Here is an 18,634-nt window from a genome sequence, read left to right as displayed (position 1 = left end):
CTTGAGCCCATAGCTCTGGCACAAAGCATCTGTTTCTGTAAGGCCCTTTTGCAGAATATCCACATCATTTGGGGATTCAATAACGGCTCCCAGTTTGCAGTCATCTCTGAAATTTGTTAGCCAGAGTCCCTTAGTGTTGGCCTGTACTTCAGAGAAGTAGATGCCAAACAAGAGCGGTCCCAGGACTGAACCCGAAGGTACTCCACTTATCACTTATCTGGAGCTGGATTTGGAGTCGGCTACTTTTACAGTCTGGGTTCTGTCAGTAAGCCAGTTGGCAACCCATCGAGTGACATAGGAATTTCTGCCCAGCTTAGTAAATTTATCTATGATTCCAGAGTGGGGGATGGTGTTGAAGGCCTTGACGAGGTCCAGATAGGCTGTATGGACACAGCCTTACCCTTGTTCACAGCTTTGGAGACTGTTTTGAAGAAGTCAATCAGGTTCAGGAGACAAGATCGGCCCTTCACGAACCCAAACTGGGTGGGGTCCAGTGTTTGAAGGTTGCCAATGTCTTTGTTTATAAGTTCCACGATAACGCATTCCATGCCCTTGCAGATCAGGCTCATCAGACTTATGGGACGGTAGTTCCCGGGATCCAAGGTGGATCCCCCCTTGTGGAGTGGGATAACTGTAGCTGTGCACCACTCAGTGGTCACGAAGCCTGAGGTGAGGCTATGATTAAACATGACACTTAGGTGAGGTGCCAGTTCATTTTGTAGTTCATGTAGTACACAGCCCAGGATGTCATCTGGTCCCATGGATGCTGTATTCTCAACTTTGGAGAGTGCAGTTTCTACCTGTGTGGCTGTGATTACCAGAATTTGGCAATCTTTTGGTATTGAGATGGGCCCTCTAGGGGGTGAGAGGGGGGCTGAAGTTGGCACTAAATCGATCTGCCAGGATATTGCCAATATCCTTGGAATCAGTATATTTAATGCCATTCTGTTGTAGCTCAGAGCATATCTGAGCATTGCCATTTAGATTCTTGACATAACTATAGAATGACTTGTGGTTGTCTTTGGAATCTTTGGCAATTTTATTTTCATAACTAGCTTTGGAGGATTTATGAGGGATCTCAGCTTCTTAATGAGTCTGGTAAGGGAGTTTTTTTTGCATCCTGGGATTTTCCTCTTTTCTGCAACAGTTTCTTTCTTCTGTTGTATAGTTTGTTTATGGCACAGGACCACCAGATTGGCTTCCTGTTTTTGGAGGAGAGCGTCTTGGTTCTATTTGGGATGGCACGATTCATACATGACTGGATGTGCTCGTACAGTGCTTTTGTGTAGGATTCAGCAGTCGAACTTTCAGCTCCCATCTGCATAGGTGTCATGAAGTTTGTCACTTCAGACTTGAGTAGCATGAAGTTGGCTTTGGAGAAGTTTTTTACAGAGGTTTCCTTACTGAGGGCTGGGGGTGGGATGTGGATGCCAAGGGTGATTTGCTTATGGTCAGACCTGACCAATGAGGGGGTGACCACTGGTGTGAAGAATCTATCTCCCATGTTGGTATTGACCAGGTCTAGGATACTGAAGCCCCTGGTGGGACAATGGATTAGTTGATCCAGGGTGTTGGAATTTATGAATTCCAAGAACCGTTGGGAAAAGGTGTTGGTACCAGAGTAGTTTTCCCAGTTAATGGCAGGGTAGATGAAATCAGCCAGTATTAGGGTGTTTGGTTGTATCTTAATATTTTCCAATATGTTTAGAAAGGTGTAGTGAGAATCTTGGGGCATGGTGAGGGATCTGTAGCAAGCTACAATTTGGACTGCAGTCTTACCTAGTGTTAGTTGCACCTGGAGAATTTCAGATGCATTGTGTTGGGCAACTAGTCTGGAGGTGTGAATATGGACACTCCTCCACCTTTAGTGTTTCGGTCTTGGTTTGGTGACCGAAAAGTGTGGTAAGAGTTGTAGCCTGGTATTGCAGGGGTGCTCTCTGGAAACTTGAACCAGGTCTCAGTTACTGCACAGATATTGATGTTCTCCATTTTTAGGAGTGTCTCGAGAGAGAGTGCATTTAGAGGTTTAGACTTCTAGCATTGAGTAGCATTACCTTCATATTTTGCATGCTTGTATCTGTTATGGTGGTGGTTTTACCCTTTGAACCTTGCCTAAAAAGGCACTATAGGGGTGGCAAGAGCTTTAGCCAGTAACCTGAATCCCAGGGGCGACAGGTGCAGACCATCTCTGGCAAAGCATCATGGTTTGTCGATCATATTGTCCCAGGCAGACAGATACGGGATCCCCTTTTAATGACATCAGAAGCTTAGCCAATTGTTGAAGTCAATCATTTTGTCCTTATACTGTGGTATCATTCTGGGCGAAGGCAATAGGCTACTCAGGGCTACGGTCATGCCTGCTTGGACCACATGATCCGACAGCTCTTCCATGTCTCTTTTCATGTTGTCCAGGGAGGTACGTCTCAAGTCATTCACTCCAACATGGACAATGACAGAGTCGTATTTGTACTTGTTGTGGAGTGACTTGAGTGCATGCGTTATGTGGCGGATCCTGGCAGCCGACAGGCAGCTGACTGTAATTTTCTCCTTGTTCAGCCTGGTGAGTGGGACATCAGTGTGCCTGATAACAGAGGAGTCTGACTTTCCTGGTCAATAAATGTTATAAATAAATAAATCATACAGTTGCATCCAGTGGGGTACATCTCTACTCAGTCTGGCATGTCCTTTGGCCTTCACTAATGCTCCGTAGGTGAATGTTTTTTACTCAAAAAATGGGTGCATATGCTTGTCTCAGGAAAGTATGGAAGAAGATGTGGAAAGTAATCACTTTTATACCAGGATGTGCAGAATTCCAAGGGAAAGTGGCATCAGCCAGGCATGAAGAAGGAAGAATGCTCAGTTAAGATAAGTCTGACCAGACATCACACTCTGCATACAACAATTACATCTGCTTGACAGAAGAGATTCTGAAGATACATTTTTGCAACCACTGCCCTATAAATTTTATTTTATTTGTCATGACATTTTTGTTTTGGTGGTGATGTTTGAGGGAAAGCAGTACGAGTCAAACTGCTGTCAGTAAAGCAGCCAATGCCCATGGATCAAGCTAATCCAACTAGGGGTCCCAGGCAATCACAGTGAAAAGTCAGCACTGAAAATTTGATCTGTGTTGGGAAAATTCTCTAACTGTGGCACTATAAGGTAACATCTTAAGTTCACAGTTTGCTGTGAAAGGAACACCTTAAGCTGAAAACATGGCAAATGAGGAGAATAAAACAGACTATAAAACTGAAGTCTCACTACGTTTGAAAACCACACAAGCAGAGTCTGAAGCAAATTTTCCAGGCTCAAGACTAGGGACAGCAAATGCACTGGCAATTCAATTCAAATGCAATGTGTGGAAGAGACAATGGAGGCTGACTACTAATGGGTAACTTACTTCCTGGCAAAAGATGCAAGGGAGCTGAAGACATTGTTTCAACACAGATATGATCTGCAGCCTAAACCTCCCTGTCACTGAATACTGAAGCATTTCTTTTCCGGAAGTAGCTTCCCAAAGTCACAATTAGCTACAGTGTGAAAAGAAGACATCTGATTAATGAAAGGGAAGAAAGTTAAAATATTTCTTAAAAAGCAGCACAGAACAGAAAACAACTGCTAGATTACAGAAGAATGTATGTCTGTATGCAGAACCCAGAGTAGAAAAATGATCAGTGGGAATGTGAAGGCCAACTTTGCATAGGAACACAGATATACTTTTTAGACAACATTCAAATAAGGAGCGCTACTCAGTGCTAAGCATCTAAACAGATTACGTCACACAGTCTTTATACCAGTATGGTGAAGTCCTAATGAATGTACCTGCCAACCAAATCTTCCTGCAACACAAGTCAATGAAAATCAATTACCTCCAGACATAAACGTCTATGTATTTTTTCACCCCAAACAAAACAAAGGCTTGTATTTATATAATGAATGAAGTCTGTGTTATTGCCATTTCTTTTGGTAAAATGTCACTAAGTAATACAGCTAGAAAGCAGTGTTACTAACCACAGGAATACATATTTTTGTGCTAGAGTTGATGTTATACTCATACTGGCAGAAAAACAGTTGCTTTGTTTTTCTTTTACTTCTTAACTCCCCAAAACCTAAAGCAGACCCTCTATCCTTCAAAAACTGTCCTTACCTGTCCTTTGCCCGGAACCTCCTGTCAGAACACAGAAGGTCATACAGGTGTTGAATATCAGCCAAACCAGGTAAGAAGATCAGTACTGCACCTTCCATGCTTCTGAACAGTTCACTTTTATCTAAGGGAGCAAAAAGTAAGCAGAATTATCTTGGTTTAACATTATGGAATTCTGTCTGATCATAATTGCACAATATGCAAAATTCTTTGAATGTCTATGGATTAAAGTTACAGCTTCATATATCTCCCGCATGCTTCCTGACTCCCCAAGACATCTTCTGTAAGAATTACAGGAAAACAATGCTGTGATCTTAAAAAGGAACTGCAATTAAAAAAAAAAAAAAAAAAAAAAAAAGAATCTGCGAGACAATCTAACAGTTTATCAAAATGAGCAGCAGTTAAGAAAAGATTGGTTAAATAAGACTATACAAATAATAAATACTTGTGTTCAAGAGCATCTCATCTAGTTGGCCATTACTGTCTAGAAAGTCTTTTTACATCAAACAGTACTGTGCTATAGTCTTCATCAGCATTAATTGGTGAATTGCCTACAAATGTTATAATGCCATATCAAAAAAGAAATATTCATAAAAGGAAGGCAGTCTCACTCTTCCTCCCTGCTTTCCCTGCCAGAATACCAAAAGCAGCTATAAAGTACAGTTGTGTACACTTAACACAAATGTAGATGTTTGTATGTATTCACCGTTGCAGTCCTGACTTGTGGAATTTCCTGCTGTGGAAGCCCTTGACTGGCCTGACTACCAGAGTAAAATCTGCCTCCTTCTAAGGCTGGCGGACACCCTTCCCTGATGTCAGTATGCTTGGGTACACAGGGAGACAGCCAATGACATTACATCAGTTTTTTCTTGCTCCTTAAAATGTAGGACCTCACAGGATGAAGCGTAAACACGGGGCAAAGGTAGAAAAAGGGGCCTGCAGGGTCACCCAGGATGTCCTCTGTATAGTACAGAAAACTGCAGCAGACTACTACTGTAGGTAAAAAGGAGGAAAGAGGGAGGGAAACAAGACTGCAACAGTGAATACACTCGAATATCTACATTTATGTGACGTGTACACAACAGTACTATGTTCTTCGTGTTCACTGTTGCAGTCCTGACTTGTGGGATGATTCCCAAAGCTGAGATGAAGATGAAGGTAGATTATGGAGAAGAGAGTATGCCCTGCAAGATGGCAGTGGCAAATCCTGCTCTAGACTTGGAGAAGGCTGATAGGTGGTAGTGTTTGGTAAAGGTATGCACAGATGACCCGGTAGCAGCTTCCAAAATGTCTTTGGTAGGCACTCCTTTCAGGAAAGCAGCAGAGGTAGAAGTGGCAATAGCAGAGGGAGTCCTTACAGTTTCAGGAGTCTATAAAAACATCCTCTACCATCTCCAATACAGGAGGAATAGCCAAAGGTTTCTGTTCTGGGAGGACAAGGAACTCCCTAATCCTCTTTTTTGATTGTGGGTATTCCTGTGCCTTCCATTGAAAATGTTCCCTCATGGCATGGAGTGTTTTCTCCAAAACTGATATCTTCAGGAGGTGAAGTTGATGGTAGATTCTCCTGAGAATCTGAATCCTCAAAGGAAGTAAGGTAGGATCCCACTTCAAAGATAGACCCCTCCTGGTCAGAATCCTCATCTGATTCAGGAAGTTCAGAGAAAAATTCAGAGGTAGACTCCAAAGGCAGTTCTCTAGTTCTGACTAAGGAGATGAGGTCCTCAGCTAACACGACCAGGTCTTGCTGATAACCTGCTGAGTGGGAGCTGGTATGCCTAAGCAAAGGACCAGAATAGAACCTTTCTTTGAAATAACTTTAGCTTTCGGCCTCGGTATATATACAGTTTTGTACCTACCATAAATGTAGATGTCCGATAGGTATGCATCTGCAGTCCTAACATATGGGTTTGTCCTGCCTCAGGCAGCCCTTCGGTCGGCCGGATTCCAAAGTCTGGGTCTGGCCTCAGCTGATGTCGCACTTCACCCGACGTCATAGCTGCTGGGGTATAAAGGCATCAGCCGACCCCATTTTCCTCGGTGTTTCTTGCCCCAGATGCCAGGTGCCCTCTAGGAAGGCTAAATTTGGATAAATGCAAATAATTCCAAACAGTACAGATCAAAAAAAAAAAAAAAAAATATATATATATATATATATATATATATATATACACATATACACATATATACAAACAAATACACCATAATAGATTCCCCCAGCTAGCTAAAAGAGGGGTAAGTACCCTAGGAATACCACAGAGGGGAAGGAGGGTGGGTAATCCTGACTGCAGATGCATACCTATCGGACATCTACATTTATGGTAGGTACAAAACTGTACTATGTCCTTCAAGGATGCATCTGCAGTCCTAACATATGGGTAGAATACCACAGCCAAACTGGGGGAGGAGGCACTAAGATAAAGATGGTGTAGTCAAGATCCCTTGCAAAACAGCAGTTGCAAAACCTGCTCGGGATCTGGAGTATAAAGGAAGATTATAATGCTTGGCAAATGTATGCACGGAGCTCCAAGTAGCAGCTTCTAAAATGTCTTTGGTAGCCACTCCTCGTAGGAAAGCTGTAGTGGTGGCTGGAGCTCTTGTGGAGTGAGGCCTGATATTTTCAGGAGTTGTCTTTCCATGAAAAGAGTAGCAAAATCTAATGCAATTTCCTATCCATTTTGAGATTGTCTGTTTTGAAATTGCTTTTCCTTGCATTCCTGTTGCATATGCTACCAGAAGCTGGTCAGTTTTTCTGTTGGTCTTAGTTCTGTCCAGATAGTAGCGTAATTGTCTGTGCATATCCAAGGTATGTAGTAGTCTTTCCCCCCTGTTCTGTGGGTTGGGGAAGAATGTAGGTAAATGAATCGCTTGGTTCAATGATACTCTGGAGACCACTTTTGGCATAAAAGTAGGGTTAGTTCTCAGAGACACTCTATCCTGATGGAAGATAAGGAAGGGCTGTACTGCCATTAAGACCTGTAACTCAGATACCCTTCTAGCTGAAGTGATCGCTAGCAGGAAAGCAGTTTTCCAAGATAAGAACTGTAAGTCTGCTGTTGCTGCTGGTTCAAAAGGGGGAAGTGTTAACTTTTCCAGCACAAAGTTGAGATCCCATGTAGGTAAAGGTGGTTTCCTTGGAGGCTTTACATTTTTGATTCCTCTCAAGAACTGCCTGAGTAGAGGATGAGAGAAGACAGGAGGATCCATGTTGTATTCTGCTGAAATTGCTGATGCATGAATCTTGATGGAGGAGTAGGACAGGCCATTGTGGAACAGTTCTGCTAAGTATTCCAGGATGTGTGCTATGTTTTATGCAATATTCCAAGCAGCTAGCTGCAGTGTTTTCAAGTTTGGATGCAGGATCTTGTAGTTGTTCTGTGTTAGCAGTAAGGGACATAGAGGTAGAGGCCATGCGTGTGTCCGAGACATGCTTCTCAGTAGCGGGTACCAATGTTGTCTTGGCCAGTCTGGAGCTATCAGGATTACCCTTGGCTGATCCTCTTTGATCTTCAGTAGGACTTTGTACATCAAAGGAAGAGGTGGGAATGCATATGCTGTCAGGTTTTTCCAGCTGAAGGAAAGGGAGTCCACCCTCCAGGCAAGTGGGTGGTATGCTCTTGTGCAGAATTTCTTCAATTGGTGGTTGTGTGGGGAGGTGAACAGGTCTATCTCTGGCATTCCCCATTTCTTTGTTATGGCTTTGAAGATATCTGGATGCAGCATCCATTCGTGAGCATCTGTGGTAGTTCTGCTCAGGGTGTCTGCTATTGAATTTTCTTTTCCTGGTACAAATCTGGCCTGTAGTTGAATGTTGACATTCAGGGCCACATTCCACAGGTCCATTGCCATCCAGCATAGAGGATATGAGTGTGTACTTCCCTGTTTGTTGATGTACCACATGACTGTGGTATTGTCCGTCCTTATCAGCAGGTGGCCTTGTTGAAGAAGTGGTCTGAATGCCTGGATTGCATGTTTCACTGCCAGCATCTCCTTTAAATTTATGTGTAGATTCAGCTGGTCTTGGGTCCATAGGCCTTGTATACACTTGTCCACCATGTGTGACCCCCAGCCTAGGTCTGAGGCGTCCGTAGTGATGGTCTGGCTTGGATGTGGTTTGTGGAAAGGCAATCCTCTGTTCAATTGACAGGCCTGAGCCCACCACAGGAATTCTTGTTTCAGGCATGGAATTATTGGAATCTGGGCTTCTAGACTGTGCTTGTGTTGAGACCATACATTCCTTAGGTACCATTGCAACTTTCTCATATGCAGCCTGGCATGCGGGATCAATATTATGCAGGATGCCATGTAACCCAGGGCTTGCAGGACTTTCCTTGCAGTAAGCTGAGGTTGTGTTATTAATGTCATGAAATAGACTGGTAGTTGCTTTTGTTTTTCTTTTGTGAGAAAAGCCATCTGAGTTGATGTATCCAGTTCTGCACCCAAAAATGTTATCCTTTGGGATGGTACTAGTCTTGACTTTTACATGTTGACTGTGTATCCCAAGGCTTGCAACAGTTGTATGACATTTTCCAAATCTTTTGTTAATTTTGCCTTGTTGTCCGCTTGTATTAGGCAGTCGTCCAGGTATGGGTAAATTTGAATTCCCTGAAGCCTGCAATGAGCAATTACTGATGCCAGGCATTTCGTGAATACTCTGGGCGCAGTAGATAAGCCAAAGGGCAATGCTGAGAATTAATAATGCTCTGATCCTGCAAGAAATCTGAGGTGTCTTCTGCAATCTGGTCGTATAGGGACGTGCAGGTATGCCTCCTTGAGATCTAGAGTCGCCAGCCAAGACTCCTTGCCCAGCATGGGAAGAAGTTGCTGGAGGGTCAGCATTTTGAATTTTGGAACAATGAGGTATGTGTTCAGTGCGGACAAGTCGAGAATAGGTCTCCATTGATTTTCTTTTCTTGGTACAAGGAAAAGCCTGTAGTAAAAACCTTGGCCTTGTTCCATAGGTGGTACCTTTTCTATAGCTCTCATTCTTAGTAAGTTGTTGATTTGTCTTTGAGCCTCTGTTTTTTGGCTTGGTGGTAGGTTTGGCATTCCTCTCTTTTTTGGTAGAGTGTGGAAATGAAACCTGTAGCCCTTGTCTATTGTTTGTAAAGTCCATTTGTCTCCTGTAATGCAATGCCAGTTGTCTGAAAATAAGGCTAGCTTTCCGCCCAATGGTGCTTCCAGTTGTTCCCTGGTAGGCGGCACCAGAGCCAAGTCATTGTGTCTGTCCTGTGGAAGTGGTTGTAGTTGAATCTGTGGCAGCACTTCTCTGGTTGGCAGGTTGCCACTGACGTCCCCTGTAGGCACCCCTAGACTGACCTCTGCCTCTTGGGCGTCTATTTCTGCCTCTCTGTGCTCTGGAGGTGTCTGGAAAGGACCAATTCTTCGAAGGCCAATTTCTGCTAAACCTCGGAGGTTGGACCTGTAAGAAATCCTTGACAGTTTGGACAGATTTTGCTTTTTCTTCCACTTTCTTTAGAACCTCCTGTGCAGGAGAGCCAAACAAACTTTGCTTCTCCATAGGAGCATCTAGGAGTTTTGACTTAACATGGTCTGGTAAGGATTGTTCTTTTAACCAGGCATGCCTTCGAATCACTGTCCCAGTCATAGCTGATCTAAAGGAAGCCTCCAGTGCATCATAACCACATTTTAAGAAATGGTTACTGACCTGCTGAGAGTTATGTACCAAATCCTGAAGGGACTTGCGGTCTATAGGTTCAGGAGAAGACAGTTTTTTATTTAGCTGGTCTAACAAAAATTCCTGGTACTGAATCATGTGAAATTGACAGTTTAAGGCCCTGGCCGAAAGAGTAGCAGAAGTATAAACCTTTTTACCCCATCTCTCTAATGCTCTAGATTCCCTTTCAGAAGGAAGAGGGTTTTTGGCAGAGGCAGCTGCCACACCTTTAGGGCCCTGTGAAATGGTTTCTGGGTCTGCAACAGGAGCCTTATACAAGTGGTAGTGTGTGTCCGGGACCCTGTAATATCGGTCAGGCTTGGCAGGGGCCAGAGGAAGAGAATCAGGGGCAGTACAGGCATCATTATATGCATCATCAACAACTGTTAGTACTGGAGGAATGGCTAAAGGCCTATGCTGTGGTAAGTGTAAAAAGGTCCTTAGCCTTTTCCTTGAATCTGAAAAATCCTGGCCCTGCCATTGGAAGTGTTCCCTCATAGCATGTAGGGTTTCCCCAAAAGAAAATTCTTCAGGAGGAGAGGCAGAAGGAATGGAGTCTTCTGCATCAGAATCCTCATAAGGAGAATATGGGCCTTCCTGATGGTCTGAAATATCTGAGTCATCCGAGGAATAGTCTGTGGAAACAGGTTCCGGGGGTTCAGTCCTAGACCTCTTATCTGGAGGGGGTTGAGAGGCCCTGTCTGGGTGAGGTTGGGATCCCCTGATCAAAGAAATAAGATCCTCAGCCAGGCTGAGTATTTGGGAACTAGAGGTAGGCCTGTGTGAGGGAGTTTTAGCAGGTAAGGCCTTAGAAGATTTAGCTGCTTTAGCCCTGGAAAAGGCCTTGATAGACATAGAAGCAGGGGGTCTAGCAGCCCCACATGCAGGGGTAGATATGTCTAAAGGAATAGTGTCTGACAAATCCTGGGTGCCTGCTTCTGTAGCAGTAATTTCAGTAGCAGATTCAGCCATGCTCTGTGAGGCCTCGGCTATCGGAGGCATGCTTTCGGCCGAAGGATGAACCGAGGACACGGTTTCAGCCGAAACCGAGACACTCGCGGTTGGCCTAACCGTGGTTTCAGCCGAAACCGCGGACCGCGAGTGTCTGTCCTTTTCCTTGCGCTTTTTAACTAATTGTGTAGTCGGAGTCTCCGACTGCATCTTATATGCAAAAGCGGGACCAAAAAACTCCTCTGCAAACTCCGACCGACGTCTAAGCGTCCGTCGGTTGAAGGAAGCACAGGCTAGACAAGCTGATACGTCGTGGTCTGGGCCTAAGCAAGGAAGGCAGTAAGAGTGGAAATCCTTATGAGGTATTTGTTTCCCACAAGTTAAACAATTATTTACTTTGTCTGACATCGGTTGAGGCAAGAAAGAGTCCCCAATGGGGTACTTAGCTTTTTAGAAGTCTTCGGTAGTAGAAATCTCTGGATCTGACCGACCGGCACTTGCGAACAGCTTCTGCTTCGGGCACCGCGCGGCAAGAAAGACTGAGGAAAATGGCGTCGGCTGATGCCTTTATACCCTAGCAGCTATGACGTCGGGTGAAGTGCGACATCAGCCGAGGCCAGACCCAGACTTTAGAATCCGGCCGACCGAAGGGCTGCCTGAGGCAGGACAACCCATATGTTAGGACTGCAGATGCATCCTTGAAGGACATCTGCCATCCTGAAATCAGTCTCTTTGTAAGGTGGAACCAATGCAGGGTGACACCTCAAAGGAACGTCACCAGTACAAGATCGCTCATCGAAAGCCATGGTCTGCCGAGTGACCCTGGACCCAAATGACAAATTGAAAGCCAAGGCCTGCAAAGAAGCTGAGGGACCTGACAGCCTGTCATATTCCATAAGGGTCTGGGCAGAGGCTTGCACCACCACCTCGGTCGCAGAAGGGGGCTGCGAAAGCACCTCACCTTCCTCTGCGATAATGAGCCTTGGGGGACTGACCAACAGTGAATGATTGTCATCTGAGGCCCTAAGCCTGGGTCTTTTTTCTTTGTCTTGCTTAAACTTATGGAGCTCATCCTCTGGACAACTGGTGGATGCCACTGAATGATGCATGGAAGTCTGCAAACTAAGAAGCCTAGCTAAGATTTCTGCCCTATACCTCATAGTCCTAGAACTCAAACAGGCACAAAAACGACAACTAGGGATGTCATGATCTGGGCCTAGACAGGTGACACACAAAGGATGAAAATCTCGGTGTGGGATTTGCTTACCACAGAGGAGACAAATGTTAACTTTATCTATATGAATTAAAGCAAGAAAAAGAGAGTTCCCAAATGGGGTACTTAGCTGTAGAAGACTTTTCTCTGGTGCGGACTGACCAACGCACTGAAACACTGCTTCGGACTCTGACAGCAAGAAAAGACTAATATAATCATGTTGACTGGCTCCCTTTATACCCACGTGCACTAACGTCAGGGAACAGCGTTTGCCAGCCTTAGCAGGAGGGAGACTTTTACTCTGGTAGTCGGGCCGGCTAAGGGCTTCCACAGCAGAAAATCCCCACAAGTCAGGACTGCAACAGTGAAACACAAAGAACATCAAGAATACATCATGAAGGAGAGAAAAAAAAACAAAGAAGGAATTGCATGCATGGGTCTTAAAAATGAGACACTCTAAAATCTCTAGTAATATATCAGGCTCCATAACTAATTTACTTCGTAAAACAGATGTAAGCAATAGATCATTAATTTGTGGAAAAGAAGTGAAGTTTTAAAAGAAATCAACTTTGCAAAAATGGCTTTAAATGCCTATTCTGGATTCAGAGGGCTCACAAAAGCTATAACGAGTGGTTAAGAACATAGGAAAAAATACTACACAAGCCACCATAAGGTCCATTAGATGCCTAGCCACAAGAAGACACATCAAAGTTCTTTAAACTCTTTCCAGGGGTGCTTAATAGTGTTCACCTCCCACACTGAGCAAGACCATACATTATAATTCTCGTATAAATTTCTGTCTACCCATTTAGTCATAAAAACTATCCTTAGGTAGCCAAAGCAGTACTTTGACCAATAGTAGTAACTTATCCCATAGGCTGAGAATAGATTGAGTTAGGAATCTATCACCTAAGTCTCTCTTATTTGTTGTTGTGGACATAGGTCTCTTGTGTGTGTGCTTGTAGAACTACTACTTTGTGAAGAAATAGGAGGTCAAATAGGACTGAATCTGGAGCTCAGAAAGCAAGACACAGATCACAGTGGAGCAGCCAGTAGATAGTAGACAGATTGGGTTCATGTTAAGGTATCAGGGTAGCTGAAGGAAATGCAGAGACTGTAGAAAATTACATGACCTGCATGCACAGACCTTTGAAATTATCTTCAGACTGATTCTTTTGGAACAGAGGTGATTTCACAGGTTCAGTAACAGGCTTGATTCACCTGTCCTATAACAAATCACAACACTCAAAGTCAAGCTACTAACATTTTCTTGACTAAACTCCAGACTATTTCACTTGGATAAAGGATGCATAAGTAGCAATCATGAAGATGCATTTTGATGCTCAGTACAGAAGAACAGCTTCATTAGCACCTGCAGTACTATGAAAAAAAAAAAAAAGAAAAACAAAAAGTCTGACTGAACTGAAATACCAATACAAACAAAAATGCATTAGTGTGCAAGGAAACTATTTTATGCTAAAATATACAGATCAGCTCCTCACAAAGAGTGCCTGTATAGTATAAATAATGAGAATGCTTCCCCCCTACAGGTGCAAGCTAGACATACATAACTACGCCTACATAACATACAGCCACTGCGGAATTACACACAATATGTACACAAAGTCTCACAGACAAGTTGTGTAATAACATATGTGGGTATTTAGATTCAAAACAGATATTAAATGAGACGTTACATTCTCGCTCACTGCCTCAAGTGAGCTGAAATATGAACCTTGACAAAGCAATAGCTAAAGTCAAAGTCAGACTATAAGAAAAATTTTAGGTATGAAGCATAACAGCAAATCTCTTCTATTTAGTAGCTTCAATAAACATAGTCGACTATCTACCAAAGTTACCAAGCTCAAGAAGCAAGCATGAAGAGACTTCCAAGATGGCTACAGACTAACAGCCTAATTCTGGCTCTCCCAGTGTGAAAACAGAAACTTAGCAGAGAATGCCAGTGGTCCTAAATTTCTGAGTAAATTTCAGTAACTAACTAGTAAGTGCACTGCTTGGATGCCAGGAAAAAAGAAATACAGGGGAACTGAAGGAAAATCAACTACAAAAGGTGATGAAAAAACACTGATGGAAAAGTACTGCAGCAGTTTAGCAAAAATAAGTGCAAGCTCCAGACATGACTTCCAGTAACTTTGAGGAAAGTATAAAGCAATTGCATACAGACCTGATTAAAATAAATGAAGCACTGATGGAGTATATCAACTCAAACAAAAAAGGCTGGAAAAAATGGAAGAAGCTTTAAACAGATACTCAGATGAGATGATAAAACTGCAAAACTCAGAGGTCGAAATGAAGAAAAAGCTTGCTGAATACAAGACTGCATAAGAAGAGATATTTAAAAAATAACACAATTAGAGGACACAGCACATAGAGAAAACCTGAGATTTTCTGTTGTACCTGAGAAGCTGGAAGGAATAGATTGTATTAATTTTATGAATGCACAAATAAGCAATCAGACTTGTATTCCACAAAAGGAATTGTTAACTGAAAGGCCACATCGTGTGTACACTCCAAACCTGGATATGAGAAAACAACCTAGACCTTCAATAGTAAAAATGCAATCTTACTAGCAGAAGGAGATAATTCTGACAAAAGTATGGCAGAAGGACAAAGTACTAAAAGTGGGAGGCAGCAGAATGTGGAGAATGACTACTCATTGTGCATAAGGCAGAAGAAGAATACATTTATTCTATTATATAGGGGATATAGTGAAGCAGGTGTAAGATTCAAACTGCTGTACCCAGCTAGCTTCAAAATATTTTTCTCTGGGGGAAAAAAAAAATATTTTTTGATGAAGTACACGCTAAGGAAAAAACACAAAAGTTTGTCCAACTAAAAATGAGCTGCGAAACAGGAGGAGATTCTGCTTCTTGTTCTTCTGGTAATAAAGACCACACAGAGACTATGCCAGTGAAACCGTTCCCATTGTTTCAACGGAAAATGCTTTAGAAAGGGAAAAAAACACAGGAGTTGACTATAAAAACTGAGACTGTACTGGAGATAAAAAGGAAACAGGGTTGAGATGGAGATGAACAGAAATAGAACCAGAAAATGTGGAAATATTGGACTTTCTGGAATTTGTTAAACTTGTAAGGGACTCTAAAGCATATGCCCTACTTCATCTCATTAGGTTTTGGAGACTAAAATCAGTAACTTGGAAGTTGACAAATGTGGGATTACAAATCAATAATTATATTTGTGAAACAGGACAAAACAAGAAAATCTGGAAATATTTGACTTGTTTGAACTCTGTTAAACTTGTTGGGGACTAAGGCATATGCCCTACTTCAAGTCATTAATGTTCAGAAAATACTCAGGACAGGGGAAGAGGAGGGAGACAGTTAACTAGCTAAAACACATTTTTTTCTTAACATTATTACTTAAGTGATGCATGATTTTCTCTGCATGTTATAACGTAAAGTTTTTTCAGTTATTTTAAGTGTAATGGGCATACTAATGTAAATAGGTGCGTCTGTTTATTATTTTTGTTTCTTTCTCCCTTCTTTTTTCTCCTTGTTTAGTTTTAAAAATGTAGGCATTGCAATATGAAAAAAGGGATCTGGTTAAGACAGTATGACAAAAGAAAAATTAGTGCGTTTTTTCTCATTCTTGCATAGAGGAATGACTGGGTTAAGGCCATTAGCTTTACATAACAAAAACGGCACCACAGTTGACTTCAATAGGCTCAAAGGCAGTGCAAAATCAATGCAGAATCCAAGGTAATAATGAAGACTTTGTTAATTGCAGAAAACAATAAAACCTTGGTGCTTTTGTCCCAAAAATCAATGTATTTCTTCAAAGTAATGATTCAAACAAAGTTGCATATTTAAATGTAAACGCCCAGGAAAAATACAAGGTAACCAACAGCAAATGAAGCTTATATTACTACCTTGGATTCAGCACTAATTCTACACTGACCTTGAACCTACTGAAATGAACTGTGGTGCCATTCTTCCTCTATTTCCCTACACTGCAGTGTGGGTTTGTGCAGTAGTTTACCTGCTGATTTATACTGTAAACAAGTTTTAATAGAAATCAATAAATGATAAAGAATATTGAATATTATAAGCTCTGTTTTTTTTAGTACACATCTGGTTCTCATGTCACTAGCAGACAATCTGAGAAAGATAAATGACTTGGAGGAAATGTTTTTCTGAAAGCATTCAAGTGATTTCCCAGCTGAGAGAGCTATAAAGATAAGGCAAAACCTGGCAGCACTTAATAGAATCACAGGTTCTACCCTGTGTCTTGGCATAGATAATCTTTCTTTCTGTTTAGCTCGAGTCTGTGTGTATGTGGCTGTCAGTTTGGAACTTTTGTTCCTTTGGGGGGGGGGGGGTAAAACTTCAATATTTGAAGATGATGTACATAGTTTTGTGTGTTATTATTAAGTTATTCTGTTTTAGGGGGTATTTGGTGTATGTGTGTATTTTCATTTGAGGGTTTTCAATAAAACAATGCTCTGCAATATGTGACATAGGCTCAAATGGAAATAAGAAACAATTGTACAAATGTTAGCCTGTCAAACACTGCATGCATGTCACACAAATTTGAAACTAGACATTTTAAAAAAAAGCGGTTATACATAAAAAGTGAGAATAATAATCCATCAAGAATTTGATTCTTTCTATAATGTCTTTAAACACTAATGGTCTCACAGATAAACAAAAAAAAAGAAAGAGTAGTAAACTATATTAAAAATGTAGAGTGCAAATAGCTGTGGTACACCAGACATTCTTGGAAAAAAACTGAACATGTGAATTTGATAAAAAAAGTTTTTTAGGATAGTAATTCAGTGGAGTACCTGGGGCAAAAGAAGAGAGGAGTACTTATATTAATTGCAAGAGGAGTTCCAATAGCAATAGAAGATGGAAAAAAGATAATTATGGTAGATTTGTAGTACTAAGGGGCTACTGGCAAGGGAGGAGGATTACACTGGCATGTACTTATATTCCATTACAAAATGCTACAATGAAGCTAAAGAAAATTCTGGAAGAAATAATCAGCTTTTACCATGGAATATTACTTTTAGGTGGGGAGTGGAATTTTGATTTGCAACAATGAAGATGTGTCGGGGGGGGGGGGTCCAGTAAGGGAAATATAACAAAGGAGGGTAGATTTAAAAAAAAAATTATGAAAATATTTGGCATGGAATATGTGAATTCGGTACTAGGAATTTTGAGTGAATTTACATATTGTTCCCCAAGATATAAAACTGGGCTAAGCTAGACAGAATTTACATTTCACGGGAACGTATGCATTTAATTGAAGGTCCTGATATGCACATAATAACTATTTCAGATCATGCACCAATAATAACTAAAATAAAAACACAGGGTAATGAAATAAAAATGAGACACTGGTGCTTTCCCACCTATCCACTGAAAAGAGAGGAATTTAAGGAATGGATAGTAGAAATTATTCAGAAGCTGTTAGAGAAGATAGATACTTATTCTGAAAATATAGCTAGTGAGTGGGATAAAATTAAAGTAGTGCTTAAACATACAGTGTAAATAAAAAAGGGAGATATGGTTAAGAAGCAACAATGATTACTTAGACGGACGGACAAATATTTAAGTATTACAAAATAGTGGGAATGTCGTAGAACAAGAAAAGGAGCAACTATAGAATGATAAACAGAAAACAGGGGATTACCTCAGTAATATGCATGAGATTAGAAACACTGCCGTTAAGCAACTGTTTTGTAATAACTCTACAACACAAAAACTTTTAGCACGACTCAAGCAACAGAAAAAAGAAGAGCTGTCACCAAGCAACAGAAAAAAGAAGAGCTGTCACCAAGCAACAGAAAAAGGAAAGCACCGTCACCAAGCAACAGAAAAAAGAAAGCGCTGTCACCAAGCAACAGAAAAAAGAAAGCGCTGTCACTAAGCTTAGGGAGCCTTTAACAAGGAAGATAACAAGGGATCCTGTAGAAGTATTAGGAATATGTTGAAAATTCTATAAAAGTCTGTATAAAACAGAGAAATATGGAAATCAAGAAAAGGTACAAATGGAAATGTTTGTGGAAGAATTAAATATGTTAAAGCTATTGGGAGATGAGGCTCAATTACCAACAGTTAGGACAGGAAGAGATGAGATAAAAAATGGCTATGTATATCTAATCTACAGGAAAGTCCACAAGAATAGATGGTATTCCTGTACAAGTTTGGAAACTAGGAGGGAAAAACTAATAAAGATCTGGAAGGTTTTGTTTAACAGTTTTTTTAGGAGGAGGAGCTGTACCAACATCCTGGAAGAAAGTGGTAGTAGCTGTAATAGCTAAAGAGGGTAAAGATCCATCAGATCCAGCTTCATAAAAGCCCATTTCAATATTAAATAATGATTATAGTGTTTATGTTCATAATGGCAAAAGTGATGTCAAAATTGATAGATCTGAATCAATGTGGTTTTGTGGAAGGGAAGCAAACATTCGATAGTATAAAAAGAACACTGATGACCCAGAAGGAAGCAGAAAGTAAGAAAATACTACTGTTGCTAGTGAGTCTCAATGCAGAGAAAGCATTTGACAGAGTAATTTGGGATTTTATGAGCAGAGCAATAGAAGCATTTGCATTCCCTGATAAAAGTACAAGGTTAATTAGGAGGATATATGAAGGAGCAGAGG

The 18,634-nt window shown here is 41.5% G+C and overlaps 1 protein-coding gene across 1 annotated transcript in view; it reads right to left on the bottom strand.

Annotated features, from left to right (window-relative positions):
• The window catches only part of DHX29 (DExH-box helicase 29), a 1,644,099-nt gene that overhangs the window by 715,943 nt on the left and 909,522 nt on the right, over positions 1-18,634 (bottom strand). Inside the window, exon 17 of the mRNA XM_044064425.1 lies at positions 4,148-4,268. Coding sequence (XP_043920360.1) covers positions 4,148-4,268 — 121 coding nt within the window. The remainder of the gene's footprint in view (positions 1-4,147; positions 4,269-18,634) is intronic.

This window comes from Protopterus annectens, chromosome 2.part2, assembly GCF_019279795.1.
Source record: "Protopterus annectens isolate FY-2018-M chromosome 2.part2, PAN1.0, whole genome shotgun sequence".
Lineage (NCBI taxonomy): Eukaryota > Metazoa > Chordata > Ceratodontiformes > Protopteridae > Protopterus > Protopterus annectens.
This window is presented reverse-complemented; position numbering and strand designations above follow the sequence as displayed.